The 25,762-nt window shown below is 42.0% G+C and overlaps 1 protein-coding gene across 1 annotated transcript; it reads right to left on the reverse strand.

The window, feature by feature from the left end:
• Positions 1-1,734: 1,734 nt before the first annotated feature.
• Positions 1,735-24,804, reverse strand: serpinc1 (serpin family C member 1). The gene is made up of 7 exons (XM_003219863.4): positions 24,657-24,804; positions 15,112-15,501; positions 14,556-14,771; positions 9,684-9,821; positions 7,651-8,044; positions 5,065-5,129; positions 1,735-2,483 (listed from the first exon to the last, which is right to left on the reverse strand). Exons 1-7 carry the CDS (start codon positions 24,660-24,662, stop codon positions 2,289-2,291), a joined length of 1,404 nt encoding a protein of 467 aa, XP_003219911.1. The 5' UTR covers positions 24,663-24,804; the 3' UTR covers positions 1,735-2,288.
• Between the last annotated feature and the right edge of the window lie 958 nt (positions 24,805-25,762).

A 25,762-nucleotide genomic window follows, 5' to 3' on the forward strand; every position in this document is an offset into this window, starting at 1 on the left:
ATGCTTTGGTAATGCCTTTCTTGTGGCCCACCAATCTAAATGCAGCACATTACTGAACTGGTTGGTTTTCCTTCCCTTTGTTTCCCTTGCAAATAATACAAGCCTTCCCTTCTTGGCAGTAGAGAGGCCTTTCCAAAAGCACAGTGTATGGATATTATTATTTTTTTCATGTCAGGAGCAACTTGAGTCACTTCTGGAGTGAGAGAATTGGCCATCTGCAAGGACGTTGCCCAGGGGAAGCCCGGATGTTTTGATGTTTTTACCATCCTTGTGGGAGGCTTCTCTCATGTCCCCGTGTGGAGCTGGAGCTGATAGAGGGAGCTCATCCGCACTCTCCCCGGGTGGGATTCGAACCTGGCAGCTTTCAGGTCAGCAACCCAACCTTCAAGTCATGAGGCTTTAGTCCACTACGCCATCAGGGGCTCCTTGTGTATGGATATTAAGAATGCATGAAGAGGAGCAAAGATATTTTAATAGCAGGCTCTAGCACAGTGCTTCTCAACCTGTGGCTCCCCAGGTGTTTTGGCCTACAACTCCCAGAAATCCCAGCCAGTTTACCAGCTGTTAGAATTTCTGGGAGTTAAAGGCCAAAACAGCTGGGGACCCACAGGTTGAGAACCACTGCCTAGCATCTTCCTCAATGATTTACAAATAGATTTCTAAAAAAGCAATAATACATTGTTGAGTGATTTCTGCTCCGCAAAAATCGCAAGTTCGGAGACCTGGTGTGTCAAGCTCCCCAAAGGATCAGATAAGACACAGATGGGATGAAGACAAAGAACAGAGGTGCTTATTCACCTTGGCCAGAATGGATGTCAGCAGAATCTGCGTTCCAAAAACTGACATAAGCTCGATTGTGAAGATACAGATTTATTTATAACACTTTGACAGCTATTCATAACAAAGAGATTTTGCCATGCTGGTTGTTGATTGGTCCAGGCCGGGACCAGCTATGATCTGCTCCCTGATAGGTGCAGAAGCACCATCTTTTGTCACTTGATTGGCTCCAGAGATGGCGGGAAAATTTATAAACTGTCATTTGCTGGATTTGAAGTCCTAACGGTTGTCCTTAGTCTGCCCAGGAAAGAGGTGTGGGAGGAAAGGATAAGTGTGGGATGCTGGAGATACTGGGTTTTGATGGCTCTGTTCCTGCCTGGCTCGAACAGGACAATGGGTTTTAGCTGACCATACAATGGGTGCCAGGGGTGTTGGCATAGCTGCAATGGGACCTCCAGGGAGGGGATTCGATTTAGCAACTGGGATTAGGAAATATTCCCAGGAATAAAAGCAGATAAAATGGGGGGGGGGGACTATGGTCCTTCCTAATCCCAATATGTATCTCTCAGAGCATTGTGAGCAGATTAGGGCTTTTCTTAAACTAAATGTTGAAACATGTCCTGGGGTATGAGGTGAGTATGTAGTGCTTGTGCAACTTTTGGCAAGTTAATTGAGAAGTTGCCTGAAACGGGAAAAGGTCATTGGGGGTCCATTGCTGGCGCCAATGGGGCCGTGGATTCCTGGGTTCATTTGGGTATCCTGGTGTGTATACTATGCAGACTTACAACATGGCACGATACATTGAACTAGAAATCCAAGGACAAAATGTATTTCATTTGTTAGAGTTGTGACAATGAGTGTGTTACTGTTGACCTAAACCCCAATGTATTTTCAATGGGGAAAAGGACACATTAAAAAGGATTCAGAGGGAGGTGAAAGAAGAAATGTGGCAATGACTTTAAGACTTAACTAGTTTTTATTTATGTATGAGTTTTCATGCATTTAAACCCACTTCTTTCAAAGCAGGATTGTGAACTGTATACATCTGGATAAATCTAGACCGCACCAAAATTCCCTTATTCCGATAATCCCTTGACTGGGATATGAGATCTTCATTTTATTATTGCAATACATTCCAACTAGTTAAATCATCTTTACTGATTTCAACCATCAATTTGATCAAGAGACTACATATTTTCCCCAGCCTCCAAGAGCAGAGCAGTCATTGCATTTATGGAACTGGTGGACTGTAGAAAAAATTATTTAATGTGTTTCTGGATCTGCTTCTAAGGCCTGAAGCAATGAGCTAATAAAAACTAATAAGAACAAAGATAAAAACATGCTTAAAGCGGCATATATATCTCTAATGTCAGGCCTGCACAACCAGCAGGAACAAAATGTTCACAAGGGAAATAAAAGAGAGGGATTTTGTGGCAAGGTAGCATGTCACAATACCATAAGGAAGAATTTTTATTAGCTAGACAGATGCCAAGAAATAGAAGGCAAGGCCATTACTCTTCAACTGATGGGTTAAGAGAGCATACATCAGCAACTCTGCCCATGAAGAGGATAGAGTTGATAGAAACCTCTCGTATTAGCACCATGAAAGGTCTGTCGGCACGGAAGACAAGTCTGTCCCTACGGAATGAACGGAATGTGGCCATGACCGCTGTGGCAGCAGATGCCTCGCTGCCTTCCTCATTCACCTGCCAAGTAATGAAGATTAAGATATATCAAAATACGGAAGAGATTACAGGTTTTCAAGACTGAGACTACTTGGAGATGCCAACAAAACTAAGGGTTGTCTTGACTAAGTTCCCTACTTGAGAGCACCATCATCTGGGCTGTAGTTAATTAGTTACATCAATATAGTTGGAGCCTCTGGTGGCCTAGGGCATAAAAGCTTCGTGACTTGAAGGTTGGGTTGCTGACTTGAAAGCTGCCAGGTTCGAATCCCACCTGGGGAGAGCACGGATAAGCTCCCTCTATCAGCTCCAGCTCCATGCGGGGACATGAGAGAAGCCTCCCACAAGGATGGTAAAACATCAAAACATCCGGGCGTCCCCTGGGCAACGTCCTTGCAGACGGCCAATTCTCTCACTCCAGAAGCAACTCCGGTTGCTCCTGACACAAAAAAAAAATCAATATAGTTCTTCAGAACATTACAAGAGGACTAAAACCAAACACCTGAGGTACTTGGCCCATGTGGTCTCTTCCAACAATTCTATGATATATTATCTAGTCAAGGCACAGTCAAAAGTGGGAGAAATCAGCTGTTCTAACTGAAGGAAGGCTAGGCGTGGTTCTACACTGTCATATAATGCACCTCTAACCAGTATGAACAATACCAGTTTGGAGTGGCATTAACTCAGGGCTGCCTGGGCCCAGGGAGCGCACGATGGCTGCAGGGACACAATCCTGCATCCCACATAGGCTGTTCCCACTGTCCCAACACATGGGAAGAGATCTGAATCCTGGAGCAGGATTCAGACCTTTCTCTGTACTTTATTTAAACCCCAGGTTAAATCATATCAGCCTGTTTGCATACTGTGGACATATGCAGGCTAATCCGACTCTACACTGTATTACTTCATAGTGTAAAACAGTGGTTCTCAACCTGTGGGTCCCCAGATGTTTTGGCCTTCAACTCCCAACAATCCTAACAGCTGGTCAACTGGCTGGGATTTCTGGGAGTTGTAGGTCCAAAGACCTAGGGACCCACAGGATGAGAACCAGTGGTGTAAATGCTCCCTAATACTGTCTGCAGTAATACCTACTCTAGAAGAGGCCCATGGCTAACCTGCCTGCACTGGTTTTGTTATTTTGGAAATTCACACTTGTAGAAAATATGTGGAAGAGAATACTATCCAGTGAGAAACTTCAGGACAGGACAGGATTTGGTATTCTCACTGCTGGAAAGAAAAGAATAAATCGAAAGAGACTGAACTTCTGAAGATGCCAGCCACAGGTGGCGGCGAAACGTCAGGAGAAAATGTTACTGGAACATGGCCATACAGCTTGCAAAACTCACAGCAACCAAGTAATTCCAGCCATGAAAGCCTTCAACAACAGGGCTGTTGTGTGTTTTCTGCACTGTATGACCATGTTCCAGAAGCATTCTCGCATGACGTTTTGCCCACATCTATGGCAGGCATCCTCAGAGGTGTGAGGTATATTGGAAAAACTAAGCAAGGAAGGTTTATATATCTGTGGAAGGTCCAGGGTGAGAGAAGGAACTCTTATCTGTTGGAGGCCACTGTGAATGTTTTAATTAATCACCTTGACTAGCATTAATGGTCTTGTCAGCTTCATGTCCTGGCTTCTTTCTGCCTGGAGGAATCCTTTGTTCGGAGGTGTTAGCTGCCCCTGATTGATTCATGTCTGGAATTCCTCTGTTTTTTGAGAGTGTTGTTCTTTATTTACTGTTCTAATTTTAGAGTTTTTTAAATACTGGTAGACAGATTTTGTTCATTTTTATGGTTTCCTCCTTTCTGTTGAAATTGTCCACATGCGTGTGGATTTCAATGGTTTGTCTGTGTAGTCTGACATGATAGTTGTTAGAGTGGTATATTATTTGAGAACACAGAAATGCTGGACCACTCTAACAACTATCATGTCAGACTTTCTTCCACCCAGGACCTTCCACAGATATATAAACCTTCCTTGCTTAGTTTATCCAATATACCTCACAACCTCTGAGAATGCCTGCGATAGATGTGGCGAAACGTCAGGAGAGAATGCTTCTGGAACATAGCCATACAGCCCGGAAAACACACAACAACCCTGTGATTCCGGCCATGAAAACCTTCGACAAAACCTTCAACAACCAATTGAAAGAGACTGTTCTTAAGCTCTTACTGGTTGAGTGAGAGTATCATTATCACTCCAGTAAGAATATTGTTTGAGATGCCTCAACCTGAAATTCATTCCCCAGCTCTATTTTCACTCCTTGATGAGATCTTCCCACCCTGCAGCATATTTTGCAATAGTTTTTCAATATCTCCTAGAGTCTCAACCAAATCAAGATACTTTGCGGCAGCCACAAAAACTAAGTTGCTGGAATATAACAACTACTTTCAAAGTAAGTACCACACAATTAAACAAGAAATGATACTTCCAAACCAGGAACATTTTTTTTTCAAATTTTGTTACATGGTGTTATGGAGAGCTCAGTTGTAGAGCTGCACTCAGTGTTAGGACTGTATGTATTTTGAGCTCACTTGACACATAAAAAGAGCTTTGCACACAAAAAGAGAAAACAGTGAATTTTGGCCTGGCCTGACTTACCTCAAGGGAGGCTTTGTGGAATGCTTCCGAAACATAAAGGTCTGCTTGCGATCCTGCAATCATCCCTGAAAAAGACAGACAGGACAACAATAGAGAATGCGCAAATTGCCTTCCAGGAGAAAGCAAAGAGCCAATGACAAAGCAATGTAGGATCTCTCAATGACTCCGTGAGGGAGATAGTAACATTTAGTCAGGAAGTAAAGATCTCCAAAAGAAACTGGCAAAATACTACATTCCAGAAGGTTGTCAAATGATAATGGAGAAAATACACTTGACAAAAATGACGGGTTAAGCTTCTGGGAATACTATTTTTCCACAAAGGTGAGCAGAAAGAACTAGGAGAGGATGAAGGGTCAACAGTGATTGGGAGATGAAAAGCAGCCATAAGATTTTTATACAACTAAATGGTAGAAAAATGTTGCTTTGAGTCTCTGTATGAGCCGCTTTGAGTCTCTGAAGGGGCTGTAGTGGCACAATGGGTTAAACCCTTGTGCTGCTGAACTGCTGACCTAAAGATTGGCAGTTCGAATCCATGGGATTGGGTGAGCTACCTGTTAGCCCTAGCTCCTGCCAACCTAGCAGTTCGAAAACATGCAAATGTGAGTAGATAAATAGGTACCGCTTCAGCGGATAAAGGCAAATAGATGCTCTAAGTAGTCATGCCGGCCACACAACCAGGAAATGTCTACAGACAATGCAGGCTCCTCAGCTTGGAAACAGAGAAGAGCACCTCCCGCAGAGCCAAAGATGAGCACTGCCTCCCGAACCAGAAATGAAAGGAGAAGCCTTTGCCTTTGTCATTGTATGTCATTATAACAAGGCATTGAATGTTTGCCTGGGTCTGTTTATATGCTGTAATCTGTGTCCCCTTGGGGAGAAAGGCGGAATATAAATAAAGTGTTGCTACTGCTGCTGCTGCTGCTGCTGTTGTTGTTGTTCCATATGGAGATAATAATAATAATAATAATAATAATAATAATAATAATAATAATAATAATAATATGTTGGTGGTATTTGATGCTCCAATTTAGATAGTATCAGTCAGGATTTCTGGAATGGACCTTGATGATTGTTGTATAGTGATGGCCTAAGCTCTCACAACCCACAAACCGTGTGCTTGTTAACTGCAGGACTGCAGGACTCTTCTCCAGCACCAGATTTGAAATGAGATTATTTTCTTCCTATCAGATCTCTTAATTATCCACCTTTCAAAAGCCCACATAGAAACTGGAAATGTGCTGGCGTAGACCAGGGGTTCTCAAACTTTTTCAGCTGTGGAGCCCTTTTTGAAGTCAAAGTTTCTCATAGACCCCCTAAGAAATATTTATACATTATATTAAATTTAATATATAATGTATATCGGACAGGGGCCGGGCCAGTGGCAGATGGATAGAGAGTGTTTGTGTGAACTAATTCACACAGTGAAACAAAAAAGGAAAGAAAAAGAAAGAAAAAGAATGCAATATTTAAAATGAAGAATAATTTAGCAGGGTGAGCGTCTGCTAATAGCCCTAGCTTCTGCCAACCTAGCAGTTCGAAAACATGCAAATGTGAGTAGATCGATAGGTACTGCTCTAGCAGGAAGGTAACAGCGCTCCATGCAGTCATGCCGACCACATGACCTTTGAGATGTCTACGGACAACTCTGGCTCTTCGACTTAGAAATGGAGATGTGCACCAACCCCCAGTCGGACACGATTGGACTTAATGTCAGGGGAAAACCTTTACCTTTACTAAACTTAACAGTATTTCAGTAGAAGATCCCCAGGGCCTTGCAGTCCAACCCCCTTCTACCATGCAGGAAAAGCACAATCAAAGCACCCCCAACAAATGGCCACCCAGCCTTTGTAATAATAATAATAATAATAATTACATCAACAAAAACAACAACAATAAAGACCTTGGCCAGCACTTAAAAACAATCAGTGCTGACAAAATTACCATCTGTCAGCTGCAAAAGGCCATCCTACTTGGATCTGCATGCATTATTTGCCGATACATCACATAGTCCTAGACACTTGGGAAGTGTCCAATGTGTGATCCAATACATAAGCCAGCATGGTGCCGTTGAGCCCCACATTATCACATTATCTTAGTTTGAGAACCCCTGGTGTAGACAACATTAATTTTAGCATTCGATAATACATCTTTACGTTTCAGGATCATTTTTTTCTTTCATAGCTGTTCCTCCAAGTCCGGTCTTCTTTTGATTTCAGTTGGAGGGTGCCAAGGAGCAATCAACCTCCAGGCACTAGTTAAGTCTCTTGCACATTCTAGCAGGGATTACACAGCTGGAAACCACAGAAACCCGAGAAAGGCATGTGTTGTGCACATTTCTAGTCCACCAGAGAATGGCCTATTTTATATCAAAGCCATAAAAGGGGTGAATAAAAGAAGTGAAGATGTTTGGGGACATGGTAGAAAAATCTCAGCATGTAATTTCAAAAGGCAGAAAACGTCATTTCAGAATTAAAGCAGGACTGTATTTCAGAAGTCACAATATTCCACAGGACTATAGTATGGCTTGGGGACATGTTGCAGGTTTGTATTAGACAACAACAATAACAAGGACTCTTTAGAACTGACCTGGCAGGCTGGCATGTCCATGATCGAAGAGATCCTTCAATCCCATTTGTTGCAGTTTCTCCTTTAGGCTGAAGCTGTCGTCTATCTTAAACCGGGGCAAATGAACTGCGGGGTTGGCCGTTTTCAGGGCGTTCAGCCATCCTTCCAACTTGTCTGCTGTCAGCTCTTGCTCCACCTGAGCCAAGGGCTTTCCCTCAAAGGGCAGGATAAGCACCATGGTAATATCATCCCCTTTGTAGGGTAGCTCCAGAACTTGTACTTGGGAACTTGGGATGTTGGCGTAGCGGAAGAAATTTTCCAGATACATTGTAGGCACCAGGCAGGAATCTGACGGTGTTCTGAAAAACGGTTCCATCTGTGTGTTTTCAATGGGGAACTTAGACTTCCAGTTGCCCTGCAATAGATCAAAAGAATACAGAAAAGTCCGAACTTGAAGATTGTTGGACTACCCAATACAACTCACTCGGTTTCGTCACTCATGCCCTATTTAGGATTTGCTGAAGTGCAGTGGCAGGAGACATCACATAGTTCTAGATCATAGAGACTAGCATAGCTGAGGCTCTAAACCCAAAAATATCTGGAGATTGATGGGGAAACTCCATCCAGCACTCCATGCCTGTCAAAAAGGGTCAACTGAAATGGCACGCCTCCATTTTGGAAAATGGCATTCATAACCTTTTGGAAAATGCCTTTTAGAGAACAGCCAGAAATCCTTTAGAGTACAATCTTCTCTTGTGGTGTATACAACCAGATATAATTATGCAAGGCAATGGTTTCAGTTGTTAGACTGAATAAGCTGTTATCTCTGATCTGTTATGTAAACAGGGATTTTGCCAGTGCATAAAAACAGCAGGGCTTGAGAAGTGTTTTTCAATGCCCCAAATATATATATTCTCCCATAAAACAACTTGTTTTATATCATGAACTCAAGAGACAAAAATGAAGTAGGCTTTGATGGAAATAACTTATTTAGTTTACTCACAACCTTCATGAGTTCAGCATAGGTAAAGGTAGGTAAAGGTTTTTCCCGATATTGAGTCTAGTCATGTCCGACTTTGGGGGTTGGTGCTCATTTCAGTTTCTAAGCTGAAGAGCCAGAGTTGTCTGTAGACACCTCCAAGGTCATGTGGCCGTTACCTTTCTGCCAGAACAGTAGCTATTGATCTACTCACATTTGCATGTTTTCGAACTGCTAGGTTGGCAGAAGCTGGGGCTAACAGCGGGCTCTCATTCCACTCCCCGGATTCGAACCTGCAACCTTTTGGCCCGCAAGTTCAGCAGCTCAACGCTTTAACAAACTGCGTCACCAGGGGCTTCGAGTTCAGCATATACAGGTACAAAACTTATCAGTCCAGTTTCCAATATCTTTCAGATGGTTCCCTATGCTAGCCGGCCAGGGCATCTCTCTTGTAACAAAACAGCTATCAAAAGGTCCCACAGTCAAAGGCGAGAGAAAAAGAGCATGTGGTTTGCAGCCCCTTTTATAACTTATCAGGAACCATAGAGTAAAGGAAGCTGCATACCAGAACATACAAACAGGAAATAGTGAGCAACAGGATCACAGATAAACAGATTATTAGAGAAGGCTTGAAGAAGATTGCCATTTCCAACACTCAATGCTGCAATCAAATATCCAGATTCTTCCCAACACAAAGCAGAGACAACAAAGTCATTAAAAGATAAGCAATCTTTAAAATTTTCATTTTTTTAAAAAACATTAAGTACATAGCATCCCTTTCTATCAAAAGTGAAAAAAGTTTGTATGTATGTATGTGTGTATACATATAATATTGATAATGTCCTTGTGCCCACACTTAGCCATCTCAAGTGGAGAGCATTTTCCCGTAAAGAGATTTAGTTCCTGAAGTCATAGGACAAATACATAATAATCACTAGGAGAGTCCAGGGAACTTGACAACTGTCTTACTAGATCCCAAGAAGAAGAACATTTGGTCTAATTTAAAAAATAAGCCAGCAAGAAATAATAACCTCACATTTTTCACCATTCAAATTCTAAGATGTATTTTTCATACCTTGAAATAGATGGTATTGACGAGTACCAAAACTGTGTTCTGGTCAATGCCTCCTTCTGGAATGACTTCCTTGATGAGATTCTCCGTCTTATTTGCTACCCAGTTGTTAATGGTTGCTCTAGACGACTCCGGCTTCTCCTAAGAACAGGCAACGTGGGGAATGGAGGTGGGAGGGAACACAACAGCACAATTTCACAAGTGTCAATAAAGAAACAAACACTGCAACATAAAAAAGAAGTGGATATGATGTCACCCAAAACGACAACAGGACAATTAAATGTGATAAATAAATGGAATATTCTATCCTCTGGTTTTGCTATTTTTTTTCCTGCACGGACTCTTTCTCAACAAGAAAGAATCAAAGGCAAAACCACAAGCCTATGGGGAGGAGTGTGTGGTCAGTGTCTAACGTGAATCAATTTCCTATTGTTAATATAGTTAATATAACTATAGTAGAGTCTCACTTATCCAAGACTCGCTTATCCAAGGTTCTGGATTATCCAATGCATTTTTGTAGTCAATGTTTTCAATATATCATGATATTTTGGTGCTAAATTCGTGAATACAATAATTACCACATAACATTACTGCGTATTTAACTACTTTTTCTGTCAAATTTGTTGTACAACATGATGTTTTGGTGCTTAATTTGCAAAATCATAATCTAATTTGATGTTTAATAGGCCTTTCCTTAATCCCTCCTTATTATCCAAGATATTCGCTTATCCAATGTTCTGCCAGCCCATTTAGCTTGGATAAGTGAGACTCTACTGTATATGTCCTTTTGGGGAAGGTTCAAAAAGAGGCCTTCAAGAGGTGTATGAATTGACCAACATGGACAGGGCAGCGGAATATATTCCAGATGGAAAAATTGGAGGATTGAAAATTCAAGAACAATCAGACAGGGTCAGTTTTTAACCTTGATCAAAAATGGCACTCAATAAATATTTAATAAAACCCTTGCATTATAGGCGGGCATGCAGCCTAGCTGAAGCACAGTGGGTGGGACAGAGGTATTTTTTTTCCTTTTACCCAGTCCCTGCTTTTGTTGTTATTTTTATTTTGGTGGTCAAATATACGCTTTAAACATGCTGTAGGTAGCTGACAGAGCGGGCCAATTTGCTTTCCCCTCTTCTTTCTGTTTTGCTTTTCTTGCATGTTCAGCAAGGGATTAGAAAGGCTGTTACTTGCCTATTGTAACCAGACACACACAACTAGAGCGGGATCAGCAGAGGAATATGCCATTCTTTGCCAGCTCAAGCTTTACAGCACTGTTGCTTGCAGGCATGCTGTCACAATCCAGCAACTGAAAGATTTGGTACCTTATCAAACTCAAAGTGAGAAACGGCTTTCTTGAACGCAACCCATGACTTTTTAGGACTGAATACATACTAGATGCAGATGAACAAGATGACACTTGCTGTTCTTTCCTTGCTGTATCTACCCAAATAATGTGCTTTGACCGATCTCACAGAAAATGAATGAGTCTCCCCAATCAGTCCGTTGTTCCCCTATACCATAACTCATGGGAGCCCCCTCCTCGGTAGCCAGGGCCATAGCCAGAAAAAAAATCCAGGGGCGGTTTGAAACTTTTTTTTTTTTTTTAGCAAATCATGAAGAATAGTTCCATAACACAAAATAATTTAGAAATAAGGCTCCATCGATAAACTTCAGTGGACACTCATGGGGATTTGGTTAACCAGTTAAAATTCATGAGTAAACCAGGTTTTTTTAAAAACCTGAAAAACTTTGAGGGGGGTGGACCCTTACCCCCCCCCCCTTGGCTACAGCTCTGCCGGTAGCTGAAAAGAAGGGCAGAGGGACCCGAGCCAGTCTGAAACACCACCCCTGAGTTGTTTTGGCCACCACAATGCTGGACACTGTCTCACTAATAATAATAATAATAATAATAATAATAATAATAATAATAATAATAATAATAATAATAATATATTTATATCCTGCCACCATCTCCCAGAGGGACTCGGGGCGGCTCACAAAACACTCAAGGTGTGACACAAAATACTTATGCCTCAAGTACCATCTCCCAGCAGTAAAGAACTGGTGGGATCACAAACCTGCAAAAGTATTGAAAAATGAGCACGCAAAGATACTGTGGGACTTCCGAATCCAGACTGACAAAGTTCTGGAACACAACACACCAGACATCACAGTTGTGGAAAAGAAAAAGGTTTGGATCATTGATGTTGCCATCCCAGGTGACAGTCACATTGACGAAAAACAACAGGAAAAACTCAGCCGCTATCAGGACCTCAAGATTGAACTTCAAAGACCCTGGCAGAAACCAGTACAGGTGGTCCCGGTGGTGATCGGCCCATTGGGTGCTGTGCCAAAAGATCTCAGCCGGCATTTGGAAACAATAGACATTGACAAAATCATGATCTGCCAACTGCAAAAGGCCACCCTACTGGGATCTGCGAGCATCATCCGAAAATACATCACACAGCCCTAGACACTTGGGAAGTGTTCGACTTGTGATTTTTTGATATGAAATCCAGCAAATCTATTTTGTTTGCTGTGTCATAATATAATAATAATAATAATAATAATAATAATAATAATAATAATAATACTTTATTTATAACCCGCCACCATCTCCCAAAGGGACTCGGGCGGCTCACAAAACACTCAAGGTGTGACACAAAATACAAAATACAACAAGTGCAGAACAAAACATAGGCAATAAACAGTCAACACAACATCATAAATTCACAGTACCCCCGGTAAAAACAATAAAATACAGCAATTGCTGTAGATAAAACAGCAGTAAACCAACTGGCGAGGAACGCTCCCTTCCCAACCCTTTCTCTCAGAGCTGCTAGTGGGTGGAAGGATGGCATGGTACCAGGGCCTATCACTGTTCTTCCACATACCAAGGAAAAGAAGATAAGCCTGAAAGGCTGAGAGGAGACATGATGGCCATGTCAGTGTTTTTGTTGTTATAGTGTGAAATGTTCAATCAATTGTTGCTGTTGGATTCTGTCTATGTGTTCCGGCAAACTTTCCAGCAGCACAGGAGTTAATTACATGCTAGCCCTGATTGATTGCCTGCAGGGCCAATGGGTCGAGACTTCCGTTTCAACTATGTGGACGGAACATTTGTCATGAACTGTGGAATGTTGGGAGGTGCCTGCTAGCACTGATAACAGACTCAGCTTACTGAGAGAATGCGCCATGTTTTGCCCTTGCCGGGGGAATATGAGTCCTGATAGTGATGGTGTTTAGTATTGTATATAGTCTGTAAATAAACGTATAGTACCGCTGGGATCAGCAGGTAATTTACGGCTAAGGTGTCGTGTGTCGGTGCCACTTTGCCGATGCTTAAGTGATCTGACTGGTGGTGAGAAGGTGAGACCTGGCTCATCAATAAATCAGGGCGTCGATTTTACCCTGACAGGCCATGTATAAATATGTGAGGGGAAGTCATTGGGAGAAGGGAGCAAGCTTATTTTTTGCTGCCCTGGAGACTAGGATGCGGAACAATGGCTTCAAATTACAAGAAAGGAGATTCCACCTGAACATTAGGAAGAACATCCTAACTGTGAGAGCTGTTTAGCAGTGGAACTCTCTGCTCTAGAGTGTGATGGAGGCTCCTTCTTTGGAGGCTTTTAAACAGAGGCTGGATAGCCATCTGTCAGGGGTGCTTTGAATGCGATTTTCCTGCTTCTTGGCAGGGGGTTGGACTGGATAGCCCATGAGGTCTCTTCCAACTCTATTATTCTATGGAAAAACAGGGAGGGCGATGGTGCTAGGTGCCTGCCTGGCTCCCCAATGTATGCCTGTCTTTCTCGTGTTGTCGTATCTCCTCTCCTGGGTGCCTGTCTGTCTCCCTGCCTTCTCTTATGTATAAAAAGAGGTCATGAATCAAGTAGCCTTGAGAAGCCCTGCCAAAGTCACTGTCTTTCAAAAAAAAAATCAGTAGATCTTACACAACTCCAGAAGATTATAACTTCTATCCCAACAGAGAAGCAGAAAAACATCTTCTTGTTCTAATGGAGCTGCACAACTCTTGACATTTTTGTAAAAGTAAAAAATAATGTTAAATTGGAAAACATGAATAGCTTTACTCAGGTAACCTTGCACAAAGGCAAAGTCTTTCTTTGACTGCCATTGGAAGTGCACTGCAGGACAAAGGAGAATCAATTGGTAAAAAAATGCCCCAGAAACATGAGCTGAAGAACATGTCCCTGGCACAGCTGACGAGATACATATGGGAGTATGATCACACCTGGAGAAGCCTGCATCTCAAGAGCGATGAGAAAAAATGAAAGGTTGAAAACCAGTGAAGATGCTAAGGAAACAGTCTTCTAAAAGGTCCAGGTAGCACACAATGCATATTTATCCCAACGGGATGAAGAAAAAATGGGCAGTGCATCATATGATCAAGCCCGTTGGGACTCATATGCATAGAGTGTTGGAGCCAGGATTTTTTGCTTTGTAATAAGGCTCTTGGTTTCTCCAGTTCTTCACCAATTTTCCAATCCCTGTGGTATTACAAAAACCAGCAATCTTATAGCTAGCCAGAGGATAAGGAAAGAAGGCTAGATGGGGAGGCAAAGACTATGTTAAAAAAAATAGCTTCCTTGGATTGCTGTGAGTCTTCCAGGCTGTATGGCCATATTCCACATTCTGGAACATGGCCATACAGCCCTGAAAACTCACAGCAACCCAGTGATTCCTGTCATGAAAGCCTTCGACAACACAATAGCTTCCTTGTCAGCCTGTAGTGCCAGTTGCAAATATACTGGAATACACCAATGAATATCCTGCAGGCATCGCCTCAGCAATTCAAGATACTTGAAATTTATTCTTCCCTCTTAGGACCAGCAATCCAATATATTTATAGCTCACCTTGAAATTCAATGGCCAAAGTTTAGCTCCATAAACAACCTCACTTATATTTTGGTAGGTTTCATTGAAAACAAGGGATTTCTCCCCAAATAGTCGGTTGGCAGATATCAATTCTGCAGATTTATTGATTTTCTTGTAAAGTCGGCAGTTCAGTTTGGCAAAGAAGAAGTGGATCTGATCTGATGTCTTTGCTGAAATGCTGTCGAACTTAAAAACCTGGAGAAGAAAGAGTACGAGAATTGATATAAACACATAGAACTGGGGAAGAGGAATGTAGGAATCAGTTAACACTTATTCACCAAGAATGGACATTCAAAACCAAGTGGGGCTGGCTCCGTCCCTCTTAAGCAATTGCCTACACCAAAGACATGGCCTTTGGTCCTTAAAACCGGGGGTGGGTTTTCTGGCTGTTTTAATCAAGGTTTTAGAAATTGTTTTTTCAGTCTTTTTTTAAATGTGTATTTGTTTGTTTTTACTTTTAGTACTTAGCCTTACAAATGCCAGGAGGTTGACAGATGCCCAACTAACTAACAAACAGAAAATATCCCCACATTACCGTCATGAGCTGTTGAAGTGTGTTGCCACAGGCCCCCAACTTGGTCATGGCAAAGGCTGTGGAGATGCTGATTGGTGACATGAAGACATTTTCAATAGTATTCCTGGAGCTGGTCAGGTTCTTGTAGAAGTTGACAGCAAAGCGGGAATTGGCTTTGGACAACTCCCAGACACGAGGATTGGTAGAGGCGGGGATTGTCTCTGGATCGGAACCAGGACCTGCATCCTCCTGTGGTTTCTTCTCAGGATTGCGGTAGATGCAAATTGGATTTACTGGGATATCCTTTGGCTTAGCAGTACAGATATCCACCGCTAAACGGTGCTGTGAGGCTACATGAGACCACAAACAAGTGAGGAGTAGCAGTAGGAGCTGCATCTTTCTATAAACAGTCTGGAGGTGGGAGAAAAAAAATCAGGCATGAAGAGAAAAGGAACACACACTGAGATACACACACCTCTTTTCACATTGAAACGGCCAAAGTACAATTTAATGAAGAAGATTCACAATCGACAACTCAGTATGTTTGCCCACCTTCCCGTCTTCTGATCTGGACATCACATCTTAGATGCAACCATTGTCCTTTCTCTACTCTTGGTTTTGGCTATGATGCTCCTGCACATTATATGGCATTATCTTGAAGGAAAAAAAATCTGGCCAGATGAACAGAAAGGCAACAAACGGAAAAGAAGGGGCACAAAAGACCAGTTATTAATTGACAAAATGATTCTGGAGAACTGTAAAAGCCAAAAAGCTAATCTTCACATGACGTGGATTGACTACAAAAAGACCTTTGACTCACTCCCACACAGCTGGATCATCAAATGCTTGGACGCCATCGGGATTAGTAAAAACATTGGCACTTTTATTCAAAATATGATGGAGCACTGGAAAACTGAACTGTTTGTTGGAAATGAAAGCTATGGACTTGTCAACATCAGAAGAGAATTTTCCAGGGAGACTCATTGCCCCCTCTGCTTTTTATTATTGCCATGTTCCCTCTGTCAACAATCTTACAAAAAACAAACCTCAGATATCAAACCTCCAGGAAATCTCACAACATTTCGCATCTGATGTACATGGATGACCTGAAGCTGTATGGGAAAACGGAAACTGAAATCCAGTCTCTAACTAATGGTGTCCGAATTTTTAGCAGTGATATCAGCATGAAGTTTGGTTTGGAAAAATGTTCAACAGTGACATTGAAGAAGGGAAAAATCATTGAAAGTGAGGGCATAAATATGCCTAATGGCCAAACAATAAAGTGTCACCTGCCAGAGACCTATAAATATCTGGGCATATTACAGCTGAACAACATCAAGCATGAACATGTGAAGACTGTGGTCAGTAAAGAATACACACAAAGGGTCAGAAAAATTCTCAAAAGCAAGCTCAATGGAGGCAACACCATCAAGGCCATAAACACCTGGGCCGTACCTGTCATAAGATATACTACTGGCATTATAAACTGGAAGCAGGTGGAACTGGACAATTTCGACATTAAACAAGAAAACTCACGACCATTCATCATTCACTACACCCTCGCAGTGATGTCGATCGGCTATATCTTGCTAGAAGATCAGGGGGCAGAGGACTCTAACAAGTAAAATAAGCAGTCAGACAAGAAGAACATGTCTTGGCAGAATATGTAAAGCAAAGCGAAGGACATGCTTTGATTGAAGTCAAAAATCAGAAACTCCTCAAAGCACAACAGACAAAAATCGGTACAAGAAAACTACACTAGAGCTGATAGCTGGCACAACAAAGCATTGCATAGAAAGTTCCTTGACAAAATTGAAGGAAAAGCTGATAAGGAGAAGACCTGGCTATGGCTCACAAATGGGACACTGAAGAAGGAGACAGAAGGCCTGATCCTTGCAGCCCAGAAGAAAGCAATCAGAACAAATGCAATTAAGGCCCAGATCGAAAAATCAGCTGATGACCCAAAATGCCGACTGTGCAAGGAAGCTGATGAAACCATTGATCATATCCTCAGCTGCTGCAAGAAAATTGCACAGACAGACTACAAACAGAGGCACAACTATGTGGCCCAAATGATCCATTGGAATTTATGCCACAAGTACCACATCCCTGCAGTAAAGAACTGGTGGGATCACAAACCTGCAAAGGTCGTGGAAAATGAACACGCAAAGATACTGTGGGGCTTTCGAATCCAGACTGATAAAATTCTGGAACACAACACACCAGACATCACAGTTGTGGAAAAGAAAAAGGTTTGGATTATTGATGTCACCATACCAGGTGACAATCGGATTGATGAAAAACAACAAGAAAAACTCAGCTGCTATCAGGACCTCAAGATCGAATTACAAAGACTCTGGCAGAAACCAGTACAGGTGGTCCCGGTGGTGATCAGCACACTGGGTGCCATGCCAAAAGATCTCAACCAGCATTTTGAAACAATAAACATTGACAAAATTACGATCTGTTAACTGCAAAAGGTCACCTTACTGGGATCTGCATGCATCATCCGAAAATACATCACACAGTCTTAAACGCTTGGGAAGTGTTCGACTTGTGATTTTGTAATACGAAATCCAGCATATCTATCTTGTTTCCTGTGTCATACTATGTTGTTGTGTCAATAATCATAATAATAATTTTATTTTTGTATCCCACCTCCATCTCCGCAAAGGGACTCAGGGCGGCTCACATGGGGACAAGTCCGATCAAAATGAGTTAAAAACACAATCAACAATTTAAAACATCATAATGACATGAAATAACATAAAATAACATAAACATCAGCAACATCAGCAGCAGTTTAGAACCTGGGTAATAATAATTACTGGACATCCAGAGGGTTAGAGTTGTACGTAGAACTCTGGGTAGGGCTAATTGATGGTGTCAAGCAGTCATACGTAAGGTGGAGAGCTGTGTTAGTAATAATAATAATAATAATAATAATAATAAAACTTTATTTATACCCCGCCACCATCTCCCCAACGGGGACTCGGGGCGGCTTACATGGGGCCATGCCCAAGACAATACAATAAACCATAACATAATACAATTAAATAATACATTACATAAAATAAACAGTACAACATAAGATCAAAACAGCAATATAACACGAGCGGGCCGCATGAATACTACATTTAAAAACTAGATTAAAAATTAAAACTCTGGGTGAGAAAGGGATCAGAATAAAACCTCGAGGGACGGGACATCAGATAGTGAACCAGTCTAGAGGATAAATATCGGGGGGGAGTAGCATAGAACATTTACTCTCCGAAAGCACACCGGAAGAGCCATGTTTTTAAATCTTTCCTGAAGGCTAAAAGGGTGGGGGCTTGCCTGATTTCAATGGGCAGCGAGTTCCACAAGCGAGGGGCCACCGCAGAGAAGGCCCTCTCCCTTGTTCCTACAAGGCGAGCCTGAGATATAGGTAGTGGCGACAGGAGGGCCTCCCCCGATGATCGGAGAGGTCGGGCAGGTTTATGATAGGAGATACGGTCACGAAGGTAGGCGTGTTAGTAATAACACTAAAAACCCATGGGGCAGGGACTGTGATAAAGTGCAGTAACTGAAGGTGAGGTATCATTGGGCTGAGCATCTTTTTAGACTACTTACACAAAGGCACACCGGAACATCCACGTTTTTAGGTCCTTACGAAAGGTGGACAGGGTGGGTGCCAGTCTAATCTCCTTGGGGAGTTCCAGAGCCAAGGGGCCACCACCAAGAAGGCTCTCTCTCTTGTCCCCACCAACTGTGCTTGAGACGGAGGTGGGATCGAGAGGAAGGCCTCCTCAGCAGATCTTAGAGCCCGCATAGGTTCGTAGAGGATAATGCGATCGCAGAGATAAGCAGGTCGCAAACCGTTTAGGGCTTCAGGCTACAAAGGAGGTGCCATACAATTGAGTACCTCTCCATAGAAAAATAAAACATCTTTTCACATAGACTATCAGAAAGAAAATTGAGATAGACTTTTGTCTCCTATTGTGCAAAGTATTTTCTTTTAATGGAGAATTTAGTCCTTCTTTCACACATTCTGTCTGGAGCCCCAGTGGTGAAGTGTGTTAAAGCACTGAGCTGCTGAACTTGCAGACCGAAAGGTCCCAGGTTCAAATTCTGGGAGCGGAGTGAGCACCTGCTGTTAGCTCCAGCTTCTGCCAACTTAGCAGTTCAAAAACATGCCAATGTGAGTAGATGAATTGGTACCGCTCCGGCGGGAAGGTAACGGCGCTCCATGCAATCATGCCGGCCACATGACCTTGGAGGTGTCTACGGACAACACTGGCTCTTCGGCTTAGAAATGGAGATGAGCACCAACCCCCAGAGTCAGACATGACTGGACTTAACATCAGGGGAAACCTTTACCTTTACCTTCACATATTCTGAACGGTTATAGTAGAGAAACAGGTTCAAAATTATGCCCAAGGCACTGCACAGGTGCTGTTTGTAAGCCGCCTTGAGTCTCTCTTGGGGTAGAGAAAGGCGGGATATAAATATTGTAAATAAATAAAATAAATGAAAATTCCTAACAAGGTCAATTTAATAGAAGGCAAAAGCTCTCTTTCTGGAATAGAATCACAGAACCCTAGAACTGAAAGAGACCCCACGGGCCATCTAATCTAATCCTCTGCTATGCAGGAACACACAATCAAAGCACCTCTAACAGATGGCCACCCAGCCTCTGCTTAAACACCTTCAGAGAAGGAGGCTCCACCACACTCTAAGATACCGAGTTCCGCTGTAAAACAACTCTTATGGCCAGGAAGTTCTTCCTACCCTATTTCCCCGAAAATAAGACCTAGAAGAGGTTTTGCTGAATTGCTAAATATAATGCCTTCCCCGAAAGTAAGACCTTGCAAAGTTTTTGTTTGGAAGCATGCCCGCCAAACAGAACACCAGAGCATGCAGGATTGGTAAATGCACGTACCATAGATTGTTGTACATGAAAATATTGGTAGTAACAAGAAATTCCCGATAGGATTCAGTTTATCTGGTTATGCTGGTTTGTGATGACAACTGTACAATATATAATAAATGTTCATTTCTTTTGTTCAACAATAAATGTGAATTCTTCTTTATGGAAAAATAAGACATCCCTTGAAAATAAGACCTAGTGCATCTTTGGGAGCAAAAATTAATATAAGACACTGTCTTATTTTCGGGGAAACACGGTAGTGTTCAGATGGGATCTCTTCTCCTGATATTTGAATCCATTTCTTCGTGTCATAGTCTCTAAAGCAGCAGAAAACAAGCTTTCACTCTCCTCAATCTGACATTCGTTCAAATCTTCGAATACGGCTAGCATCTCCCCTCTTAGCCTACTTTTTTCTTCACGCAGCTTGGTTTCTGAAACTTTGACCATTTTGCTTGCTCTCCTCTGGATAAATTTGTCTGTCAATATCCTTCTTGAGTTGCGTTGCTCAAAACTGGACACAATGTTATTCCAGGTGAGACCTGACCAAAGCAGAATGGTGTAGGATGACTCCCCCCCCCCCCCCCCCAAATCTAAACACTATTGGTGCAGCCTGCAATCGCATTGGCTTTTTAATGTGCCACATCACACTGTTGACTCACGTTGAGCTTGTGGTCCACAAGGACTTCTAAATCCCTTTCACGTGTACTGTTTTCAAACCAGATGTCACCCATCTTGTATCAGTGCACTTCAGGGTTTTTTTTCCCCATACATTTCTTCCTACTGAAATTCATTTAGTTAATTTTACTGTTGTCATTTTGGATTCTGATCCTGCCTTCTGGAGTAATAGCTATCCTTCCCAAGTTGATGTCATCTGCAAATTTGATAAGCATGCCCTCTGCTCAGTTGCCCAAGTCATGGATAAAGATGTTTAATAGCACTGTATTGCCTCTTTACCTATTACAGCAGAATCTCACTTATCCAACCTTCGCTTATCCAATGTTCTGGATTATCCAACGTAGTCTGCCTCCTGCCCCGATCTACAGCTATTTCTCTAGGCAGCAAGGACTGAACGTTTTACGGATTTAACTTCCAACAATGTTGTTACTGTAAGTTCATTTCATGCAATTTTGTCTTTACTTTAGTCAATTTTTTAGTAGACAATGTTTTCAATACATTGCAATGTTTTGGTGCTAAATTTGTAATACAGTAATTACTACATAATGTTAGCGTACATTAAACTGCTTTTTTGTTGATTTGTTGTAAAACATGTTTTGGTGCTGAATTTGTAAAATCATAAAGTAATTTGACGTTTAATAGGTGTTTCCTTAATCCCTCCTTATTATCCAACATTTTTGCTTATCCAACATTCTGCCAGCCCGTTTATGTTGGATAAGCAAGACTCTACTGTCCATGCTGCATTTTCCCAACTGTTTCATCTGTTCCATTATCTACAAGTTGAGCCCGGTTTAACTTTTGGGAAAGTCTGATGCAAAGAGGGTGTTGAGTAGTTTTGCCTTTTCTCTGGAATAAAAGACATAGGCCAGGTACTTCTGCCATTTCACATGGTGGCTAAGTCTTGTTAGTCATGACAACAGCTTCCTTGTGGTTGTGTTTTTTAACACTGATATTGAATAAAAGACAAATTCTAACATCCTATTAGTGCCACACAGAGCGATACATTGCATTACACGTGCAGAGTTTTGGTTTTATTTTTAATGCATAACCGTCTTCTCCAGCTGATGGACACATGGACTGTTGCACGTGCACATTAACATACACAGAGTAGTATGTGACTTGCCACATTCTTTGCTTTTGCACTTTGTGCACTGCAGTTTCAGAATGGTTTCTCAATTGTGCAGAACTGATCCACATACCCTGCACTATATTATTATTCAGTGTAATTGTGCAATGTAACTCTGCCAATGAATATTTAAGCTGCAAGATCTTGGCCTAGGACACATTGATGGATAATCTCTTAATATACAGAGGTAATGTGACTACTGTATGTTGCCCAGGTTTAGAATCAAGATGGTCCCAATTCAAAGGTGATCTCTGCCATTATGAGTTTATGGCATCACCCATTTCAACGTTATTGATGCAGCTGCAACAGGGAGAGAATGACCTTTTATAGCAGCCCTGCAATTGTGGAGCTTCCTCGAGAAAGAGGAATTATGTGATTTTGTCACAGAATTGCAATAAACTGTTTTAAAAGTCCATTAGACATTTAACTTTGTATAATACATGGACTTCAGTTTAAATGCTTCCCTCAAATGTTGTGATTTTTGGTTTTATGAACAATTTCCACATTGGGTTGCTGTGAGTTTTCCGGGCTGTCTGGCCATGTCCCAGAAGCATTCTCTCCTGACGTTTCACCCACATCTATGGCAGACATTCTCAGAGCTTGTGAGGTCTGTTGGAAACTAGGCAAGTAGGGTTTATATATCTGTGGAATGTCCAGGGTGGGAGAAAGAACTCTTGTCTGTTGGAGGCAAGTGAAACAATCAGGGCCAGCTAACACCTCCCAACAAAGGATTCCCCCAGGCAGGAAGCAGCCAGGCAAAACGTCAGGAGTGAATGCTTCCGGAACATGCCCATACAGCCTGGAAAATTCACACCAACCCAGTGATCCTCGCCATGAAAGCCTTCGACAATACGATTTCCACAATATTTTCTACTGTACATCATTCTAGATGCCGGGAAGAGTGTGGGAGGATTAATAAAAGTAATTATCAGGTAAGAGTACCAATCTCTTGAAAATATCATGTACTCAAAACATTCTGCCTTGCTTCTGTTCGTGTTGTAGCTGTTAGCAGCCTACATAAGGAGATTCCCTGACAATGATGCAGAAAGTGCCCAAAAAACTCAAGGATAAGAAGTAGTCCGTGCCTCATTCTGCTGTTTTCACAATGGTCAACTGATTAATTTGCCTTTCCTTGTTGGCTGTAGTCTACAAGAGTGCAGTCTTGTAGTTTATGGCAGGAAAAGGGAGATGTGGAGCAACAGACCAGGGGAGGAAATCAGAAGAGTTGGATCAATTTCAATACAGTTTCAGGCCTACTGAGCTGTTTTCATCCCCCTAATGAATGTGTTCTGTGAGCAAACAGATAGGGAAAGTTGGACTCTGTTGATACTCGTCTCTCAGGGATTTTTGATATCATCGGCTGCAGTATGTTGTGAAACCAGCTCTCCAGGTTCGATAGTGGAGGCCTTGGGAGAGATTCTCTCCCACTCGGAGAGTAGGTTTCAAAGAGTAGCACAAGGCATGACTTCTGCTCAGCCCTACATTTCAAGTGACATCTTATCCTGTATGTTTTTAATACTCCTAGAAAACTGCTGGGTGAAAGCATCAGTTTAGAGTAAAATATCCTCAATATGTTGATAACAAACAGCTCTTTTAAAATCAGGTAAGCTGGTGGCCATGAAGAAGTACTTTTATCATGAAATTCCCACCTGTATAACACATTTATCTAGTTTTATTAGAACAGTAACATTTTCGATCAATTTCCCCACCCCGTAGTTTTATACGCCCTTTACAGGCACCCTCACCTTTGCCAGACAAGTGAGTTGGGCCTAAATATAAGAAATGTCCTGAGAACAAAGATCTCTAATTAGAAGCTTTTTACCATTAGAACAGAATTAAACAAGAAGAGCTGTACCTCGCAGAAGAAAAGGCTATTGTTTATAACAGCTTTCAAGTCGGCCTTTGACTTATGGCAACCCTATGCATGAGAGAGCCTCAACTCACCTATCATCAGTTCTTTCAGATTCAGAACCATGGCTTCCATCTACTGCATAATGCAGTGTTTCTCCTTTTCTACTGAGTTCTACCTTACCAAGGATTATTGTCTTTTCTAGTGTATCATGTTGTATACCCAAGATTTGGCCAGAGAACAAGAGTCTCAGTTTAGTCATCTTGGCTTCTAGGGAGAGTTCGGGCTTGATTTGATATAGAGCCCTCGTTGGTGCAGAGGGTTAAACCGCTAAGCTGCTGAACTTGCTGACCAGAAGGTTGGAGATTCGAATCCGGGGAGGGGAGTGACATCTCTCTGTTAGCCCCAGCTTCTGCCAACCTAGCAGTACGAAAACATGCAAATGTGAAATCAATAGATACCGCTCCATCAGGAAGGTAACCTCGATCCATGCAGTCATGCTGGCCACATGACTTTGAAGGTGTCTACGGACAATGCCGGCTCTTCAGCTTAGAAATGGACATGAGAACCAAACCCCAGAGTCGGACACGACTAGACTTAATGTCAGGGAAAACCTTTACCTTTACTAATTTGGTACATGTCCAGTGTGCACATTAAACAGAAAGGAAACTAAAATACAGCCTCATCTGCCCCCATGGCAATTGGAAACCATCCAATTTCTCCAAAAGCCTCTTGTCTTTACAGGTAATGCACCAGGATAATCAAATGTCATGGCAAACCCATTTATTTGAAAATTATTAAGTTTTTAAAAATTATATACCCAACAAATGTATTTGCTATAATCAATCAAGCTAATTTATTTGATCTTTGCTATATATATAAAACATAGGTTGCAACATTCACTTATATATAAACAATAGTCTCTTGTTTCTAGTGGAAGTAAGTATAATTTTTTTGCTTTTTTTTTTTTTTAAAAAAAGGTTAACTATAGATCAGGGATCTCTTACCTCCATTTGTCTTTCTCTTCTGTGAAATAGGACAAGCACAAGCCTGGCGAATGTGTTTTCTATGCTTTTGATAAAGATCGTCCCAATCAATCAGCTGAGAGATTTCCTAGCTTTTATGTTGTCAGACAAAGCCAAAACAAGGACAGGGGAGGGAAAGGGGATTGGGAAGGCCAATGAAGATCAAAGTCTAGTGACCTTTTAAATCAGGTTAAACAAACAGTGGAGCAAAGCAATGTTTGAGTTGAGAACACTTTTAATGTTCAACTTGGAGAGACCAAAAAAAGCAGATACTCAATAATGCTGGAGAAATGGTGATGGAACAGTCATTTCAGAAATTGGCTCTTTCTTTGGTTACAAAATATGTGATGCTACACTGCTGTAATTTTGACAACACTAAGGTCTTCACAAGGCAGAAGAGCAAAGAAAGGAGTGCCCAACAGAATTGTCCTCTTTGTGGACCTGGACATTAGAACAGTGTCTCTGAATGAAACTATGGACAAAAGTACATTTTGTGAAGGTCAGGTGTGGGTAGGATGGAAAAGAATAGCTTGAGTAGTGCAGGGTATCTCCTATGCTATTCAACATCTACATGAAACTACTGGGCGAGGTCATCCGGAGTTTTGGAGTTCAGTGCCATCTCTATGTAGATGACACTCAACTCTGCTATTCTTTTCCACCTAATTCAAAGGAAGCCCCTCAGATTCTGGACCAGTGCCTGTCCGCTGTGATGGACTGGTTGAGGGCTAACAAGTTGAAGTTTAATCCAGACAAGACAGAGGTCCTCATGGTCATTCGCGAGGCTGATAGGGATATAGGATGGGGTTACACTTCCCCTGAGGACGCAGGTCTGCAGTTTGGGGTCCTTCTGGACTCAGAGCTGACGCTTGATGCTCAGGTGTCAGTGGTGGCAAGGAGGGCTTTTGCACAATTAAAACTTGTGCGCTAACTGCGACCGTACAAGAAGTCTGATTTGGCCCCGGTGGTCCATGCCTTAGCTACCTCCAGATTGAATTACTGTAATTAATTACAGTGGGGCTTGCCCTTGAAGATGGCCCGGAAACTACAATTGGTACAACGATCGGTGGCCAGGTTGTTAACTGGAGCAA

Source organism: Anolis carolinensis, chromosome 4 (assembly GCF_035594765.1).
Source record: "Anolis carolinensis isolate JA03-04 chromosome 4, rAnoCar3.1.pri, whole genome shotgun sequence".
Taxonomy (NCBI): domain Eukaryota; kingdom Metazoa; phylum Chordata; class Lepidosauria; order Squamata; family Dactyloidae; genus Anolis; species Anolis carolinensis.

Bases quoted from the DNA above. Each gene is read 5' to 3' on its own strand.
- serpinc1 (XM_003219863.4), bottom strand. The intron at 5,130-7,650 runs GTCAGTTCTAAA...TGTCTTTTTCAG, and splicing joins TGGACATGCCAGCCTGCCAG to GGATGATTGCAGGATCGCAA. The intron at 2,484-5,064 runs GTAAGTCAGGCC...ATTACTTGGCAG, and splicing joins TCCACAAAGCCTCCCTTGAG to GTGAATGAGGAAGGCAGCGA.